We start from the raw sequence: 19959 nt of genomic DNA, 5'->3' as shown, positions 1-19959 counted from the left end.
CAAAATGGCAATTCAGGTGCCAAATGGTATGGTAGTTAAGACTGATACCATGTGAGGTCAACTCAAGGGGTCAGTTCCAGGTGTGGTCATTAAGCAAATCATTGCAAGTTGCTAAGTGTAACATTACAACTATGAGGAGCAACTTCCTTTAAACTTCCCGTTGATTTTGCTTGCAAAACGTCAGCTGAGAATGTCACAATGGAAATCATGTAGCCATGGGATACTGTGATTGTCATAAATGTGAACTGGCTTCCAAGGGCCCAAATCACAGTCATGTGAGCACAGGGATGAGACAGCCACAACTTCAAACATCAGTCATAAGGCTTGTTTTTCAGTGCCTTTGTATATTACCTTCAAATAATCCCTGAATAAGTAGACAGCAAGTGAGGACTACCAGTAATCTGTCATTATGTTAGTGATTCTTTTTAAATAACACGTGTGTGCTGTTTCTTATTATAAAATTATATCAAAGTTCTGAATCTCACCACCATATATATTCTATTGTTTCTTAATTCCCTAAATGACTTAGGTCATAGTGAGTCATAGTTATATTAGCAATGCATCCACTGCTTGGCTGATAGTTGGTTCATCTATGTTTTCTTTGCAATAGGAAGGAAGTGGTTTGCTTCTATATTCTTTCAGAATGCTTTTTCAACTTTCCTGATTAAAGTTAAATATTATTTGTTCCAATTCCTGCTTCCTTACAGAATTAGAAGGAATAAAATCTACCAAAAGTTATATTCGTAAGCTAACATTTACACTTTTTTCCAAACAGCAGGCAACAAGTCAACTACTTTGAAAAAAACCTCATAAAATAGGTTACAGAGGTGAATGACAATGGCCCTCCACAACACAAACATCTAAATCTAAGATTCCTTACAAAAATAAAACAATTTATTTGAAACCATTTGATAGTATAAATCCGGGATGGCAAACCTATGGCACGTGTGCCACAAGTGGCATGCGGAGCCATTTGTCAGGATAAGCGAGGCGTTGCCCTGTCAGCTGGCCAGCACGCAGCTGAGTTCAGCCTTTTTAAAGCCATTTTTCGCCCCTCCCCAGGCTCCAGCGGCTTTATAAGAGCCTGGGGAAGGCAAAAACAGTCCTGGAGGCCCTCTGGAGGCTTCAGGAGCTTCCCTGAAGCCTCCGGAGTGCAAAAAAACAGCCCTATGGGCAAACCAGAAGTGACTTCCGGTTTGTCTGTTGGGTCGTTTTTCATCCTCCGGAGCCTTCAGGAAAGCCTCTGGAAGGTCCCGGAGGGCTTATACCGGCCCTACGAGCAAACCAACCGGAAGTCCATTCCTGAATTTCCAGTTTGCCTGTAGGGCCGTTTTTTTGCACTCTGGGGGCTTCAGGGAAGCTCCCCCACTTATGGCACGCAGCCAAAAAAGGTTCACCATCGCTGGTATAGGTATTAAACTATTTAAAGCCCATCAGGAACCTATCCAAACAAAGATACTCAGGAATTTTCATTCATCCCATCACTTTTTACTGGTAGTGGTAAGCAACTCTATAATTCTATTTCTTATAATTAGTATGATACAAGTATCTTTTTTAAAGTTACAATGATCCCCAGACAGAAACAATTTGTTAGAGACATATACCTATTTTTATCATCTGTGGTAAAGAATGAACAAATTCCTTGAATCACTTTGAAAATATAATAAAATCAAGAATTTTGACCCAATTCATTTGTTTATGACTGCTTAACTATTGGTATAGGTTCCTCTGATAAACTCTAACAATATGAGTACCTGCAGTTAGAACTGCAGAATAAAAAGTGTATGGAGTGTAAATCAAAATGCTGAAAGAGAAAGCACAATTATCGATAGTGTTTATTTCTTAGTCCTATTATGAAAACCTCCCAGGTGACGAGCTCCTGAATTTCGCAAATATTAAGCAGCATCGGTTAGGTACCCTTCCAGAACGAATTTAAATCTGACCTCATCCCAGCGTCATCAAAAATAACTAGGAGCATCCAATGGCATCTCACATTCATCATGGCTGAGCAAAGAGATTCATTTTGCACGCAACCCTCCGCACGCTGTTATCCACACCTGGCAAGTGTAATCTCACCAAAGCTTCCCACGCCTACAAACTTCATCCGCATCGTTAAGAAAGCTTCTCACACACTGTTGCCACGAGACACGGGGCAGAAATGGGAAAAGAAAGAAAAAAAGAAAGGGGAGAAAACCTGGGATCGACCCAGGAACTTCACCTTCCCGGGGGGAGTAGTGTGCAAGTATGCGGCTATCAGAACGAGAGAATTAGCAATCCCATTTTATTTAAATTAAATGCTGCACGCTATATGTGACATTGTTCCGAATAGCAGGATGTCACTCCATTTGTTTCTGCTTTTTAATTAGAAGGAAAGCTGACCGCAGTCGGGCTTCAGAATACAGGTTTGCACCTCGGAGAAGCCGCAAGTGAGACCTGCCTGCATTCTCCTTGGGTCTCCCGCACATGCTTCCCCATCGCTCGCCGAAAATACTCCTGTTGCTACCCCCAAGTTTCCGCGCGCAGCCTTTCCAACCGGCCGGCCTCGGCCTCCCGGGCCACGCCCTTCCCGAGCCTCCCCATCCCTGAGGCGACTTCCCCTACAACTCCGCACCCCCGAAACCCTCCCCGCGGCTCCGCGCCCTCCCTTCCCCACGGCACTGCAGCAACCTCCCTCTTTCTCTGCCGTCTCCAGCGGCGCGACCGCGCAGGTCTGCCACCCCGGGTGCCTCACCGCCCCATCCGCGCCGCAAGAGGCGACATAAAAATCTCCTTAACGACCGCGGGCCGACGCCACAGGCCCCGGCGCCTACGCCGCTCCTTCTCGGGGCCCGCGCCCACCTTCGGCCCCTCCACTCGAGCTCCCCCCGGCATCGCTTCCACCCATTCATCGGTTTGCTGCCCTCCTCTGCCTCCCCTCCCCCTTCCCCGGCTCACCATCGCTGCGCTTGATCTCCACGTAGATCCCTATCTGGATCTTGCCGAAGTTGGCCGTTGCCATCGCGTCATCGAAAGGGACGGGGGAGACACCGAAGATGAGGCGGCGAGGCGGGGGGGGGGCGCCCGGCTGAAGGAAAAGAAGAAGCGGGAGGGGCGGCGGGAAAGAGGCGGCGGCGGCGGCGGCCACAGCAGTTTCTACGGGAAAAGGGGAGGGGGAAGGAAGGAGGAGGAGGAGGAGAAAAAGGCGCCGGCCGGATACAACAGTCGCCGGGAGCCGCTGCCGCTGCGCACACAATGGAGGCGTCACGGCAGGATCGGTTGAAGGAGTGGGAGGAGCAGAGGCGGGCGGCGGATTTTCAGAGTTTGGCGTGGGGCGCCGCGGAGGCCGCCGTCGCCGCCCGCCCGCCGGCTTCCAGGCGCTTCCTCGGCGGCGCTTTCTCTGGTGGCTACGGCGCCGCCGCGCTGAGCGGGAGGGGGACGGGCTCTGCTCTCCGCCTCCTGAACTCCAGCCCCCGGCTTCGCTTCCTCGTCGGCAGCGTGCTGAGGTTTACGAGGAAATGCATTCGACCAGGTGCATTTGGGGCCTTGGTCCTTCGAGCGGACTCGCGGGTGGCGGAGTTGAGGTTACTGTGTTTCTCCCCGTTTTGCAGCGGAGGCCGCGAGAGTGAGGGGAGCCGGACGGGCAGAAGCTCTATCGGAAGGCGGGTTCAGTTCTCGTTCTGTCCGTTGTTACCTCATGTGGGATTTTGATGCCCTGAATGAAAAAGGAGCCTCTTCATTGAGGCATTGTCACCCCAACTCTTACTTAGACTTACTTGTCATTCCTCCAAAAGGGTCGTGTATGAAGTTGAGTCTATTTACTATATTTAAGATGCTGCAACCTCACCCCACCTGCCCTCTTAATAGCATAAGCCTGTTACCTTCCCGGTAGTTACGTCAGATAGTTTATTTTGAGACTAGTTCTGGGCTGAACCTGGTCTAGAACCCCTTTTATTTTATTTATTTATTATTCATATTTATAGACCGCCCCCTCTCCCGAAAGGGACTCGGGGCGGTGTACAGTCACTAAAATACGTTATAAAATACATACAAAACAGTTAAAGATTCGGAGCGCGAGGATCTCCACCTTCTATAGCTGCTGTTACAACTTTTAAACTCTGTGCTTGATATGTCTGATCCCTCACATTTTCTCAAGTCATTTTATTGCCTCCAGCCATCAGTAGAATATAGGTGGTGTATTGAGTTAGCCCTAGGCTTTGTATGGAAAACTGAAATGCTTGTAGGTTTTTTTCCCCTTTCGGTTAAAATTGGTTTAAAAAAAATCTATGGGGGAATTGTCAGGGTGTGCATCACAACATCCAGGAATGTGTATTCACTCCATCACTTTGGCTTTCCATAAGGGTACCCACAAATGAAAATGGCAACATTAGGACAAATTCCTAATGAATTTGGCTCTTTCTCAGAAAGAAAATAGGTGGATTGATTAAACCTCCCCCTCCCTTAATATGCTGTTTAGGTTTTGCAAAAGCCTAGAAGAATTATTTTAATCTCTGGTGTTGTGGAACTTTAATTTTGGAATTTAAGCCCAGTACTGTATACATTCAAGTTCTGGTACTTTAAAAAAGTTGCTTATTATATTCACAACATAGTATAACATAGCAATTGAACAGCTATGTATCACAGTTGAAAGTGCATAGCTGGATTGTATTAGCCAAAGATGAAAACAATTTAGTTATATACTATAATTAAGCATATTTTTGAGTTCAGAATCAGGCAAAACAGCATAAAATGGAATAGGGAAAAAGCAAGTAAATTTAAAAAGTTTTGAGGGCTGAAATTCAAAATATGTTGCAAAACTGAATATACCGTTAATACTCATTTCTTCAAGTGGTGATTTATTTATTTTATTCTATTTATGTAGCCCCTCTTATCTCAGCAACTCTGGCCAGCAAGCACAATTAAAACATCAATATAAGAACAAACAACAATTTAAAAACACAGAAGCAAACAATGGCAATTGATGATTAACTGTCAGCAGTAAGTGAACAGCACCTCACAGGCTCAATGACCGCCTGACCCTGATGCTTGAGGACAGCCAAGTCTTAAGAGCTTACTGAAAGGGCAGCAGGATTCTGGTTAAACTAATCTCAGGTGGAATAGTGTGTTAAGGCACTACAGCAGAGAAGGCATACTTCCTGGTTCACCTGGATGACAATCTTTAATCAATGAGATACACAGCAATTTTACTGCACCATCCAACCATTGTGCTGATATAATTAGGGAGTCAGGCTTTGTCTTTCCTCAACAATGTTGATTTGTAACATCACCTCTTATTTAAGGATGTTTCAAACCATTCTTAGAATAAGAATACTTAGAATAACAGAGTTGGAAGGGACCTTGGAGGTCTTCTAGTCCAATGCCTGCAACTATTCTTCATATGTTTTAGCCTCCAGTCTCATAATCATCTTTGATGCTCTTTTCTTTCTAGAGTCTCCACATCATTTTTACATTATGGTGACCAAAATACTGGATACAGTATTCCAAGTGTGACCTTACCAAGACATTATAAAGTGGTATTAAACACTTCACATGATCTTGATTCTATCCCTCTGTTTACGCAGCCTAGAACTGTGTTAACTTTTTTGGCAGCTGCTGCACACGGCTGGCTCATATTTAAATGGTTGTCCACTAGGACTCCAAGATCCCTCTCACAGTCACCATTTGAGCAAGGTACTACATATACTGTACCTGTGCATTTTGTTTTTCTTGTCTTAAGAACCTTACTACTGTACTTGTTGAACCTTACTTTTTTCACCATTAAATTTCATTTTATTAGATAGCACCCAATGTTGAAGTCTGTCAAGATCCTTCTGTATCTTAAGCCTATCTTCCGGAGTGTTGGCTATTCCTGGTAGCTTGGTGTCATCTGCAAATTTGATGGGTTCCCCATCTACCCCCTCATCCAAATCATTGATGAAGATGTTGAAGAGTACTGGGCCTAAAACAGAGTCCTGGGGTACCATACTGCATACTTTCCTTCATGTAGATGCAGTTCCATTGAGGACTACACATTGAGTGCAGTTGGTCAGCCAGTTACAAATCCATCTGGTGGTGATGCTGTCTAACCCACATTTTTCTATTTTATCAAGTAGTAGGTTATGGACTACTTTATCAAATGCCTTACTGAAATCCAAGTAAATTATATGGACAGCATTCCTCTCGTCCACTAATTTTGTCACTGTCAAAGAATGCAATAAGATTAGTCTGGCATGATCTGTTTTTGACAAACCCATGTTGGCTTTTGATTATTACTTTGTTTGCTTCTAGGTGTTTGTTGATTCATTGCTTGATTATCTTTTCCAGAATCTTCCCTGGTATTGAGGTCAGGCTAATGGGTGTGTAGTTTCCTGGATCTATTTTTTTCTCTCTTTTTTTGAATATGAGAACTACATCAGCTCTTTTCCAGTCCTCTGGCAGTTCTCCATTGCTCCAGGATCTTTGAAAGATATAGTTCAGTGGTTCTGAGATCACATCTGCTAGTTCCTTCAGAACCCTGGGGTGTATTCCATTGGTCCTGATGATTTGAACTTGTCTAGGGTAGACAGGTGTTCACTTACTATTTTCTTCCCTATTTTAACTTGTGTTCCTAATCTGTTTTTTGTTAAGTACTGTTTTTGATAGGTTGGACTATTTTTTCCCTTTGTGTAAAGACAGATGTAAAAAATGGGTTAAGTAGTTCTGCTTTCTCCCTGTTGCTTGTCACCTTCTTGCCACTTTTTCCCAACCAATGGACCAATTTTTTCCTTGACATTTTTCTTGTTTTAATCATATTGGAAGAAGCTTTCTAAAAAAGGGAAAGACTGTCAGCACTTGGGCTTCTCTTCTTATGGCCCACTTAAACAGAAATAATGAAACATTGCAATCTATATATCAAGAAAACTGGACAGTAATTTTGGTTGGCCCACTATAAATTAAAAATAATTGGGTGGTGTTACAAAATAGTTAAAGGAAATAGACTCCACATAAAGTTTATTCAAATTCTATAACATTATATAATGTTGTATAAAATAATTATAATACTATGTAAACATACTGTAGCTTATTCCCAATGTTATGGGGGGGGGGGGGATCTCTCAATTTCATAATCATGACCTCATATTTTTTCAGTAATACTATGGAAGTGGCTTACCATTGTCATAAATATTATACTAGCTATGGTATTTCCTAGTAGTCTTTCATCCAAATACTAACCAGATCCAACCCTATTTAACTTTCCAAATTTAATCAAGGTTTTTTAGGTACTGCCGTCTACGTGGGTTTTCCTTTAGAAGCCCATTTCAAAATGAGCATTTTCAAAGAATTGTTGGTTTATGGGGGGGATCCAGTTAACATCCTGCATTAAATGTTTATTAAATATTGTTTAATAAATATAGTGGTAGTGGGAGAAAAGATCTAAAATTCAAAGGCTTTTTAGAGGTCACTACCTCATTTTCTTTTAAGGATGAGTACTCTGGCCATGAGACATTTCTATGTCCATATAATATATGTGGGTATATGTATAATTTTGTATTTATTTATTTTGTCATGTTTATGTAGTGTATATTGGAGGTGGTGATCTTTTAAGAACTGTATGCAACAAAATTTCATTTTAATGTATGCCAATTAGTGTACATTCAAAGTGACAATAAAGCTATTCTATTCTATACTATTCTATGCTTCATAACAAATTCTTCAAAAGGATGGATCAGGGAGGTTCTTATTGTGCTTGTATATCTTCTTCAAAGGGGAAATGATACATGTATTGTTAATTTAAGTCAAATATTATTAGAACAATTTCAGTTCAAACCAACTACAGGATATTGTTTATAATTAGGTAGTAGGTCTACATGTATCTTATCAAGTTTGCTTTTAGAGTGCTTTATTCAGATAAACTGGATTTTTTTTTTAAAAAAAGGAAAACCTATATTAACAATGTTTAATTTAAGAGAGAGGGATAGGCATGATAGCCTAGTGATGAAGATGCTCACCTCCTACTGGGAAAGTTGAGAATTTAATCCTAGGCAGATGTTTCTTTCCTAGGGAGCAAAGAAAAAAAAACCTACTGCAAACACTTCATACGCATCAAGAAGGACTTATTAAAATATACTGTCTGTCTGTCTGTCTGTCTGTCTGTGTGTGTGTATTCATACATACATACACATACATACATACATACATACATACATACATACATACATATATACATACATACAGATAGATATGTCTATGTTTTCAGGGTCCTAAATACAGTTTTTATTTTAGGGATGGAGGGATAAAATCTTGTATAGTACTAGTTCTCAACACTGTTGATATCTTCTTTCACATATACAAATATAAAATTCTCATCATTTGGTTTCAGTTTTTCCTATTCAGCAACTATTGTTGTAAAGCACTGTAAAGCGGTATATAAGTCTAAGTGCGATTGCTGTTTTCATAGCAAAACAAATAACTTGGTGCCTGTTCCTACCTAAACAATTTAAACTTATTAAAATAGAAGAACTGTTAATTATGCAAAATATCATAATGCATGTCTGCCAACCCATTTTTATACTTAAGACTGTAACATATATGTAGCTTATACATATGAGAATAACAAAATCTTTTTTTTTTATATTGTAAAAATTTTATTGGTTTTTACATGTTTTAAGGAAAAGGGTAAATAGTATAGAAAATTTTGACAGCTACATCATGCGAGAGGTAGAAATCCCCCCAAATATCACAACTTTTACAAAAAAGAAGAAAAAAACATCAAAATTTGAATAAACATTGGCAGCTTTTGATTTTACATTCTATCATCAATATATTCAATCATCTTTTGTATCACTTCCAACAATTACATTATAACAACAATTGCAATAATGGTTCAACTCATTTTTGTGACCTGAGTCTTCTCAATGTTGCATCCTCCCCCGTCTGCTGGCAGAGTCGCGGCCCCTCCCTCCTTCATATCTTGTGTACTATCCCCTGTTTCGTCTAGGAGGGCACTATGTTTTTTAATGAAGGCCTCCGCCTCCACAACTGTATTGATTCTAATTCTACTGCCCTCCCAGAAAATCAGCATTCCTTCTGGCAATAACCATCTGAACCAAATTCCTTTATTATATAATTTCTTTGCTAAAGAGGAATATTTCTTCCTCTTATCTCTTACTTTCTTTGGAATCTGTTTAAGAATGGTTATTTCTTTGTCTTTATATTTTAGTGGTCCCACCCTTTGAGCTCCTAAGACCTCATCTCTTGTAGTCTTTCTAAGAAATTTAACATGTATTTCCCTTGGCACATTGTGTGTTCTAGCATATGCTGAGTTAATCCTATAAATCAAATCAATATCCCACCATAGCTGTTGTTTATCTGTTTTAATATATTCTGCTAAGATTGTGGTTATGATCTCCTTGAGATCTTCATTCTCTGTTTCTGGCAAGTTTTGAAATCTAAGAAAAAAAGGAATTCTTTCAAATTCCACCTTTATCATATGATTTTCAAATTCTACATTCCCCTTCTGGATTGTCTTAACCTCTTCCCTCAGCCCAGTCGCGCCCTCCTCCAGCACACCTATTCTCTGTTTATTTTGTGTTGTTGTTGTGTTTCTCTGAGCTGATCACTTAAATCTGCCAGTTGTTTTTTCGATTCATCCTGTCCCTTTATAATAGTTTGAAACATTTGATCAACAGATAGTTCCTTTGAGCTCTCTTCAGTCGCTTTAGGCTGTAAAAATGAAGCCAATGGTGTCTTGAGTGACCAGGCTGGACGTAGAAGATGTTGGGGCCGAAGACGGCTTACCAGGCGGTAATTTTTTAGGACCCATATTAAGTTCAGAGATAGCTATAAGTCTGTACAAAGAAATGGTGTCTGTGGAAAAACACAACCAGGAGAGATCATGAGGCAAGCAAGTCCAGAGGAGAACGTTGGTCTTCTTATACAGCTCCAAGCCAGGTGATATAAATCAAGTGTTCCAAATCCAAGGGTGATACATGCAAGGAGAGGCTCCTGGAGATCTCTAGGGTGTAGTATAGTACAAAGCCAGAAATTCTTTCAAAAGGGAAACTTCATTCATAAGTGCAAAGAAGAAGGAGGAAGTTGGCCATCTTGGCTCTGCCTTCACAGGAGATCAGAAAGCAAAGTCAAAATTTTCCATAAAATAGTTTAAAAGAATCAACTCAGCAGTCCTCCTTTGCAATTGTAGCAAGAAATCATCCTCTCATTGCTTAAAGGAAGAGAAAGTAACTTTTAACTCTCTTTCTCTCCTCCGAGAGAGAGGGGTTTTCCGAATGCCGCTTTTCCGAGGGGGGGTGAAACCCCCCCCTCCAGTCTTAACACTTCGAAAGATTGAAACCACAGTTTAAGAAAGGCTGCTGTTCATCAATTAAGTAGTTAAAAAGGAGATTGAGGGAAACTTCCCACCTCACCGCATTTCAGCTGTAACATCCGATTAGTTGTTTCCTTCCAGGCTCCGCTCAGCGAAGGCGCGCTGCTGCGCACCCCCCACACTCCCCGGCTCCTGGGGCGAAGCTGGAGACCCTCCTGCGGCCGCCACCGATCCAGAGGGTCCCAACAAGCTGCCCTACAGCAGGGAGCCCCTCCAAGGCCCCCTGTGCTCCCAAAGGGAGCCCACCGAGAAGACGAGCAGTGGACGCAAACGTCCGTCGCCTTCGGGGACCGGAAGTTGTCTCGAGAATAGCAAAATCTTATGGTAGAGAACTTTTCAGTAACAGCTTGAGTTATTATCAATCTTATCACAGCCATGCTGAGTTCCCTTGCATTCTTCTCACTGCTGCTGAAGTGCCTTTAAACATTTATTTCACCATATGAAAGCCACTCCCAACTGTGTATATACATTTCATTAATAACAGCATGGATGAATAGGAATAATAGGGAACAAGCCCACAAAGTAGTGCAAATAAAATAACAGCAACATCTACATACATAGATGTATGACTAAATATTTATTATTGTTCCTCAGGAAAAAAAATGCATTTTTCTTTTACTTTTCATACATGAGAAAAAATATTTGAATAAAATATTCAAATATTCTGAAAAGAATGTTGATACAAGTGCTAATATTTTTCCATCTTTTTAATATTACAAATCTCTTTCTGATACAGCCATATAAAATTCCACAATTATTTTTAGAAATAAAAAATGGATCTCTAAAAATCATATGGATTTAGGAGTTTGAAGGATAATAAATCACATTTACCTTTGATACATATTCATCACTGCAACATACTATATATGCAGTGTTTGACTGTATTTCTACCAAGAGAGAACAAATGCATAGTATTTCAATATGTAAAGATTTTTATTCCTTCCAAAACACATACATGCCTGCATACATATAATAAATTTATACAATTGGCTAACTCACATAACATAAGTGACTCCTTTCTCTGTAGACAATCTCTCCACACCCCACCCCCACCTTCCCCTTCCCTCTAGTCTGCCTCCTCCCTCCATCAGGGAAACATCACAGGTCATTTGACAAAGTTAGGGGTAGGAGCATCCTGAACAGGAGGGAATCCAGTTATGCAAGCTTTTGGAATAGTTTTTCTTTGTCTTCCTTCAAGATCCTTCCCACAGAGGAGTTGGGAAGGAGGAGTGCAATTAATTGCTGCCTTCCTTGGTCTTCATTCAAGGAAATTTTCTTCCTTCAGGAAATTGGTGATCATGGTACTGTCAACGTAGGATAAGCTATCTGGAATTGGATATGGCCAGATCAGAGTATAGAAGGTCCTTGTCTTTCACATTGGTGGGGATAGTGTAGAAGATGACCAGGCTGAGCTTGAGAGAGGGGTCAAATGTTTCATCAGTCTTGAGTCCCTTCATGCCTATAAGAGATCTAAGTCCAGCCTACCTTGAATTCCATTGACTTATCTACTGCCAATTTACTTTGACTCTTAGTAGTTCAGATTCTTGTAGAGAGCTTAAGCTTGCAACAAGCCTTTATATTTATTTGAATCTCCTGGATTTCCGGATTTCCTTGGCATCTGACAGATAGTTATCTAACCATGATAGGAATATGGAGTTATAATCAACGTAAATGTGCCATAAGTCTTAACTATCTGGTCAGATAGAAGTGATTAGGTTAGAAGTGGTTTGTGACAAAATTATAAGTCTTAAACTATGAAGAAGTTCCAAGATGGCAGTCCATATTCTTTAAAAGATTTGGTCCCTCTCCATATGGCTGAGCATAGCGTGAGAACCTCCTCTTTTTTCCAGTCATTTCTTATATTGCAGAATACTTAAAAGAGCTTATCTTTTTATAGGGGTTGGATGAATACAGTAGATCCATTCCTCTTGTAGATTGTCTGGTATGTGCAGAATGTGAGGAAGTGATTGGCGCCATTATACTAGGTTTGGAAACACAAAGCAAACTTTCTAACCCTCATGCCTTCAAAACTTGCAGATCACTTCCCCACCCCCATAGAATCCCTTGCTCATTGGAGTCTCTTTATTATATGTGTACTTTGATATGGTGAATGTTTTATTTTTCATAGCTTCCTGTAAATGTATTATGGCTGTAGCAATATGAAGGAAACAAATAAATTGAGCTGAGTGGTGTTTTAGTACAAAGTACAAGGGGGAAAATCCTAACTTAATATAAAATAATTTCCAGCAATATGTATTTAGTAATCTCAATTATTAATAAGTATTACTGTATTTTCACTATTAATATTTCTGTTTTTCAGTTAACTGTAGCCATACAAAGTTTGCTATGTTAAGTATTCTCTTGCTTTTAGAAATATACAATGGCCTTTATGTATCTGAAAGTTCTAATTTGATTTCTTGTTAGAAGACAACGGGGTTCTAAATGATTCACGGGTGTGGCTCCAGAAGCTTTGCTAATATCAGCAAATGTTTTGATTACTTTTTCAAAGAAATAAATATCTTCATTACCATCGTTAATGAAACAAGTTTTTAAAAACAAGCTGAGAAAATATTCTACGTACTTTCATTTGAAGCCCAATACTATATTTAATTTATTCAAATTAATAATTTAATGATATTAGTATTAAAATCAACCACCAGCTTTCTCCAACTTGTTGTTCCTAAAATCTGTTGATACTAAAGTTAGGGTCAATGAATCTATCTATATGCTGGCTGGCAATTGAGGAAGTCATAATCCCAACACACAGGACACATACAGTAGTCTAAATATTTCTTCTGTCTGATGATTAAAAATAATTTTGTATTCCTAGTCAAACAAGTAGGAAAATGAACTTGAGAGTGGGGCTGCTTCATAAAGCAATTATTTCTCAAAGTAAAGTATCAGTTTTGTGATTGCTTTAAATCACTGGTTTTTGTAGCCATTATTTGAACACGACCATGATTTAAAGTTACTTTTACAGTTTTTAAAAACAGCATCTATCATCTAAAATGCATTTAGTCACATATTTGAAATGTGATTCTGATTCTTTGTGGAAATGTTTGGCTAATCCATCCTTCTAATGTATCTTCCAATTTGGCTCAATGTTTGTTTGTCTCTGACCAAGCCATTAATAAAATATTAAATAGGACTAGCAAAGATCTTTCCAAAGAGGACATGATCTAAATTGTTCAAACCTCTCAGCCTCCCTATTTGGGGGGAATGATTGTTGAATATTAGCAAGATAATAGCAGCCTCAGCTGAAGAAAAATTGCATTCAGTATGTCTAGAAAGTCCTTTTGACAATTTAGTAAGTAAGCAGATATCCACATTCTCTAGCACATCCATGTTCCTTTGTTCCTATTTGGAAGAAAGACAGGATATAAATCAGTGGTTCCCAACATGGGGCCCATGCCCCACAGGGGGGCAATTTGATTTTTAATGGGGGCAATTTGAACCTTGTTTAAACCAAGTTAATGGCCTTTTAAGCTTCCTCCACGTGAGTAGGGTTCACTTTTTGAGTAAAGTAAGAATTATATGTCATGGAGAGGGAGATGGTAGCAGGATTTTAGAGATGCTTAAGTGGGGCATGGCCAAAAAAAGGTTGGGAACCACTGATATAAATCTAACAAAAAGTCAGACTAGACACAACTGAATTCTTGCATCTTCCATAATACTTAAAATTGTTTTCATGCACTAGGATATAATTTCATTTCTCTTCTTTCAAATCTTGACATCTTAAAGAATTAGAAATTAAAGCACTGTTAGAAGTTGATTTTGTTGTTCAAGCATTAATCATATTTTAGCTAAGGTAGAAACAGACCTTTTTTTGGTGGAGAAAAGCATCCTGTTACATTCATCCATTATGTTAATTTTGATCATTGTTGAGCCAGTCACTCTTTCTCAGCCCAAATTACTTCACAGTAATTTGAGGTTATTGTGGGAAAAATAAGAGGAGGAAGGTTGCTGTCTTGAGTTATTTGAAAAAATAATAAAGGTGGGATATAAAGTTTATAAACTTTATTTATTTAATGAAATTAAATAAAATGTAATGGATGGGAGAGTATTGGCCCACTGGATATTACCACAGGATACCTCAGCAGGGAAGGGAATTATTAGGTAACCCAAATTGGGTAAAGATAGCCTGCAATTGAAAGAGTATTTCTATTTCATTGTGTCAAAACCACAAGACAAACCTTTAACATTGAGGCAAGATACTTCCAAGACCTGTATGTCAGCTTGTGCAAAAATTCCCAATTCACAGTGACTCTGTTTTCCATCTTGTGATTAAGATTTATAAAATTGCAGATCTTATCTCAATATAAAAATATAAGTACTTATCAAGCAAGGGTTATGCTGGTTTGAAGTTTCCCGTTCCAAGTTAAAAGAAAAGGGTTGTTTTATTCACATATGTACATGCATTTTTATTTGCATACACATATATCCTGAATGACAACTCAAATATCAAATGTTAATTCCAATTTTTCTCATGCTGAGGTTGTTAAATTAATACTGTCATACTTTTTGTTAGAATAACTATTGATAATATCCTATCTATCACTAATCATTTTGTTTTAAAATTTTCCCTTTTCTTTTTTCCCTCAGAATAAGAAGGGAGAGTGGGGAAAATCTTTCTTCTGTCTGATCCTTTATTGATAGTTCAAATCCTTGTTTTTTTTTATTTGCACATTCCTTAGAGAATGTGTAAAAATGACCTTCAATTATCCAGCTGGTCAAAAGCGAAGAATCAGAATTCCTACTCAGTTGAGCAATGTTTTTCTCTCGTTCTCTCCTGTTTTCTTTAATGGAAAGAAACTAAGCCATTTTCCACTATATTAGCCAGCAAAAATGACCCAAAGCACTGTACAGAACATGATTCTTTTTCTGTTTCTTTCTCTCATTAACCAAAAATCATTCTTGCCTTTTTCATGTAGAAAGCAGCCTTTATTCTCAACTTCCTGTGCCTCCATTTTAGCATTTTTATGTGTGAATGCTACATTTTAAAAATTTCTTATCTTTGCTGTGGCAAGCAGTTTTAACATGACATATTTATTTATTTATTTTGTTTTTCCTGTCATTCAGTGGCTGAATTCTCCATATATTTGCATTACAGTAAATTGTGTCCTAAAATCTTCTGCTTCCCATCTTTATTTAAACTCACCACTTCTCTTCTCTCTATATACCAATGACTGCATTTCAAAAGACCCCTCTGTTAAAGTACTGAAGTTTGCAGATGATAAAACAGTGATTGGTCTCATTCGAGAGAACGATGAATCTGCCTACAGACAGGAGGTTGAACAACTAGGCTTATGGTGGGACCGGAACAAACTTGAACTAAACACACTCAAAACTATAGAAATGATGCTCGATTATAGGAGAAACCCTCCTGTATTACAACAACTTACAATACTAGACAACACAGTATCAACAATAGAGACCTTCAAATTTCTAGGTACTATCATATCTCAAGTCCTAAAATGGACACCTAACATCAAAAATGTCATCAAAAAAGCACAACAAAGAATGTTTTTTCTACTCCAACTCAGAAAGCTCAGACTGCCCAAGGAGCTGCTGATTCAGTTCTGCAGAGGAATTATTGAGTCTGTCATCTGCACCTCTATAACTGTCTGGTTTGGCTCTGCAACCAAACAAGACACAGATTTCAACAGATAATTAGAACTGCAGAAAAAACAATTGCTACCAACCTGCCTTCCATTGAGGACCTGTACACTGCACGAGTCAAAAAGAGGGTAATAAAAATATCCACAGACCCCTCACATACTAGACATAAATTGTTTCAACTCCTCCCCTCAAATTGATGCTATAGGGTGTTGCACACCAGAACAACTAGACACAAGGACAGTTCCCCCTCTCCCCCCCCCATGCCATCACTCTGTTAAACAACTAATTCCCACAACACTGTCAAAACTATTTAATAAGGCTGTATTACTATTACTCTCATCTTTTCTATTACCTATCTCCTTTTCTATGGTTATATGGCTAGGTTATATGGCTATATCTAGAGGTGGGTACCTACCAGTTTGGACCAGTTCAGCCGAACCGGTAGTAACTTGGCGGCCTGGGTCACTGGAACTGGCAGCGACCGAGGCCTACCACACCCCCGAACCGGTTCTCTTGGCGGTGCCATAGGTGCTGTCATCTTGATTTTGCCCTCTGCGCATGCATGTGCATGGCGCATCCCTGAGCGAAACAGCAGTAGCAGCAACTGGAACCCACCCCTGGCTATAACTTTGTTGCTTGTATCTTTACAATTTGTATTGTTTTATTTAGTTTCCTAGTCTGATTTATATTGATTGCTTATTTAATATTCTATGACTATCACTAAGTGTTGCATCTTATGATTTATGATGACTTATGATGACTATGATCATAATTTGTCATTTACAGATTTTATGTATACTGAGAGCTTATGCACTGAAGACAAATTCCTTGTGTGTCCAATTGCACTTCTCTCAATAAAGAATTCAAGATTTCTTTCTCTCAATAAATGAAAAGTATTGATTCTCTCTTAGGCTCTTAACTCAGTATTGTATGCTACTAGCCTCAGCTTTTGTTTAATACATCTTGTTATTCACTATGGTCTCTAATTTGTGGTTGTTTTAGTGCTGCCATGCTACCAAGCCACTGCCCAGAGTATCAGTAGACCAGTTCTGCCCTAGCTTTCCTGAAGCCAGTTAGACTGGTGGTCCCTCTATTGGCTGCCAGGGAGCAGTCAGCTGTAATAAAGCCACCAAGAAATCGGAAGTCATTCCCACTGTCACTAGGTTTTGGGGTTTTTTGCTCTTGGTCATTTTGTTTCTGTTTAGGAAAGAAATATTTCTGAAACAATGATCCAATAAGTCAAGGATTTTTAAGTACACTTTTAGTAGCTGTACTCTACTAAAGTTAGTATTCATAGATTGCTCTTTTTCTTCAGTGAGATGAAAATTGTAAACATAAATTGAAAATAAAGTAATGCTTTCATCTCACTTCGGAATCACTAAAGTAATGCTTTCATCTCACTTCGTAACAATTATATACGTTTATTTGTTGTTTGTTTTAACCCCCCCCCTTTTTATTATTCTTACAACTCAAGGAAATGAACATATGCAACACACCTTCCTCCTCCCATTGTCGCAACAACCACCTAGTGAGCTGAGCTGAGAAGAACTGGCCCAAGGCTACCCAGCTGGCTTTTATGGTAAAAAAGGGAATAGTAGATTTATCTATAGATCAGAAACTATGTGCGCTTAAGCCTCCAATTCCAAAGAGATAAAGATTCTGTCCCTGGCACAGGTTTTGTGTATGTACATGTGTGTACCATCAAGTCAGGTTTTTTATTAGAGGCATTTGCATGGACATCCCTGCAGTTTTCTTGGCAAGATTTCACACTAAAGTTGGGTTGGATTGGATTGGCTCTTTCCAAATGTAGGAGGTTGGGCAAACATTATTGTTGATAGAATTTTATTATTGTTATATATCATTTACTTCGACATCATAGCCTATTGTTTTTGTATTTGTATTGGATTTTCAATTCTGCTCAGTGTCATTTGTTATTTGAATGAATGTCATACAATAGCTGGCTAGGATTAAGGTGGCATGTTATGCTTTGCAACAGTCATAGCATAATCTCTTTCTGATTACTGATATTTGAACATGTTGAAACTTAACACCATCATAGGTACACACTTTTAGTAGAAAAACTACAAGTTACAGTCACTTTAATATAGCTTCCGTTTTTCATGTGTTTCCTCAATTGTTCTTTGTGACTTTTAACATAATCAAACTTTCCTAGGCAGCACATACAGACTATTATCCTATCCAGGAAACATCTCACAAATTGGTCTGTAGCTGTAGACTTGGATATGATTGTGACTACTGTTATTTTTTATGGCAACTGACAAGCCCTTGGAAAGGCTTGCTTTTGGCAAACTTGAATATGTTGCATTAAGATACTATAAACAATTGCAAGTGTCAGCTACAGTTGCATTGGAGACTATAGAAAAATGTCAAACTACACATTGGCAGCTATGTAGTAGAGATTTCTGTTCAAAATAACTTGGCCCGAGGAATATTATAATTGTTTTGAAATTTTGTGGATTCTATTCTGCATATGAGTGTTTTGATAATAACCAGAGGTATAATATTGTCAAAAATAATGTCTTTCTTTTTAACAGTGGCAGTGTGTGATTATTATAACTCCGTTATCACTGACTTCAGCAATTTAAAAAGCTCTTTGGAACATAATGAAGGCGTTTACAGCTCAACTCCAATATATTTCACCGTTGGCCTTTCTGAAATTTAGAAGTACGTTGGTGACTCAGATCTTCAATGTGAATTAAGAGCATTAAAATTGAGAAGCTTATATTCCAGCAGTCTACTAAAGTCCATGAGTGGCATCACACAGCCTGATTTGTGCTTAGACAAGGCGATATTACAGTTTATGTTTATTTCTTTAGTTAGGAGTAAGTATAATTGTATAATTGTATGCAGTATTTTCCTTTAGATCTCTCATCTAGACAACTTCAAGAGTGTTGTCACCCTCTGGCTATACTCTGAGATGTCAATTCATTCAAAGCTAGAGAAAGAAGTGTCTGTCAATGTCACTATTTTTGTTACTATGCTATAACCTGAAATTGCATCTTCTAACTTCATCCCTCATTAGTTCAAGCCATCGCCATCTATTGATACTAGAAGGACTGCAGTTTCTTCATGCCTTCTGTAATTGGCTGTGCCAATATACATGAATCTGCATTTGAGTATGTCATGCAACTTTCTCCAATACAGTCATATGCAATAAAGTAATCATTAATATTTCATTCTTTTGCCCACATAAAAAATAATGTAAAAAACAATATTTTGAGGAAGTTTGTTTGGAATGCGGAAACTTCTAAGTTTAATCTGTTCCCTCTCAAATAAAGGTTTCAATACTGGAACCCAGAGGTTCATTATTGTCAGAATAGGTAATACTGGGCTGGATAAATAATCTGTCTTTTTTGACTTCCTCATGGAAAACCACACCTAATTGCAGCTTCATCCTGGGCCCCTTTATTTGGAAATAAAACTCATTTTGTTTGTACTAGGGGACTTGTCCCCAGTATGCGTGGACAGAATTGCAGATTTAAGATAGCCGATTTCTTGAAGCAATTTTAGTGTATCTTTATACATTATTTTACAAATAAGTGATTGGATTAGAATTACAATAAAAGAGAAATCTACTCCCTAAAGTATTGGATTTATATTTTAGCCGATATAGCTGTAACATTGCAAATAACAGAAGGAATGAAAATTAGAAACTGTGGATGGAATTGCAGAGTAAATAATATTAAAGCATTTCCAAGAGGGAGTTCAAAATTTTCCATGTGAAAGTTTACTAGTAATATTAAAATACTTTCAAATATTTATAATAAGGTCCTTAAACCTTTGCCACACAGATATGATGATGTCTAAACCCCCAGTGATTTCAAAAAGCATGAATATCTGGGAAGCATTAGTTTGGGCAAGATTGAGGCTTCAACACAGCAGTTGTTAAATAAATGCTCTTAGGCTGAGACTTCCCAGCTTCTAAGAGCTACATTGTGGTTCTTTTTTTTAATTAAAAAGATTGAATAGCACTTCCCTGT

At 38.7% G+C, this 19959-nt stretch overlaps 1 protein-coding gene across 5 annotated transcripts in view; it reads right to left on the bottom strand.

Annotated features, from left to right (window-relative positions):
- Window positions 1-3559, bottom strand: part of KIF2A (kinesin family member 2A) — a 65808-nt gene extending 62249 nt beyond the window's left edge. For 2 of the 5 annotated variants that reach the window (XM_081945207.1, XM_081945209.1), the window contains exon 1: window positions 2935-3559. In XM_081945207.1, the coding sequence (XP_081801333.1) occupies window positions 2935-2998 (64 nt within the window). In that variant the 5' untranslated portion in view covers window positions 2999-3559. Of the gene's footprint in view, window positions 1-2437; window positions 2460-2934 lie in introns of those variants that run through there. The other 3 variants (XM_081945211.1, XM_081945212.1, XM_081945208.1) reach the window with 2 other exon arrangements.
- Window positions 3560-19959: the final 16400 nt, after the last annotated feature.

This window comes from Natrix helvetica (genome assembly GCF_964273705.1).
Source record: "Natrix helvetica genome assembly, chromosome: 2".
Lineage (NCBI taxonomy): Eukaryota > Metazoa > Chordata > Lepidosauria > Squamata > Natricidae > Natrix > Natrix helvetica.
This window is presented reverse-complemented; position numbering and strand designations above follow the sequence as displayed.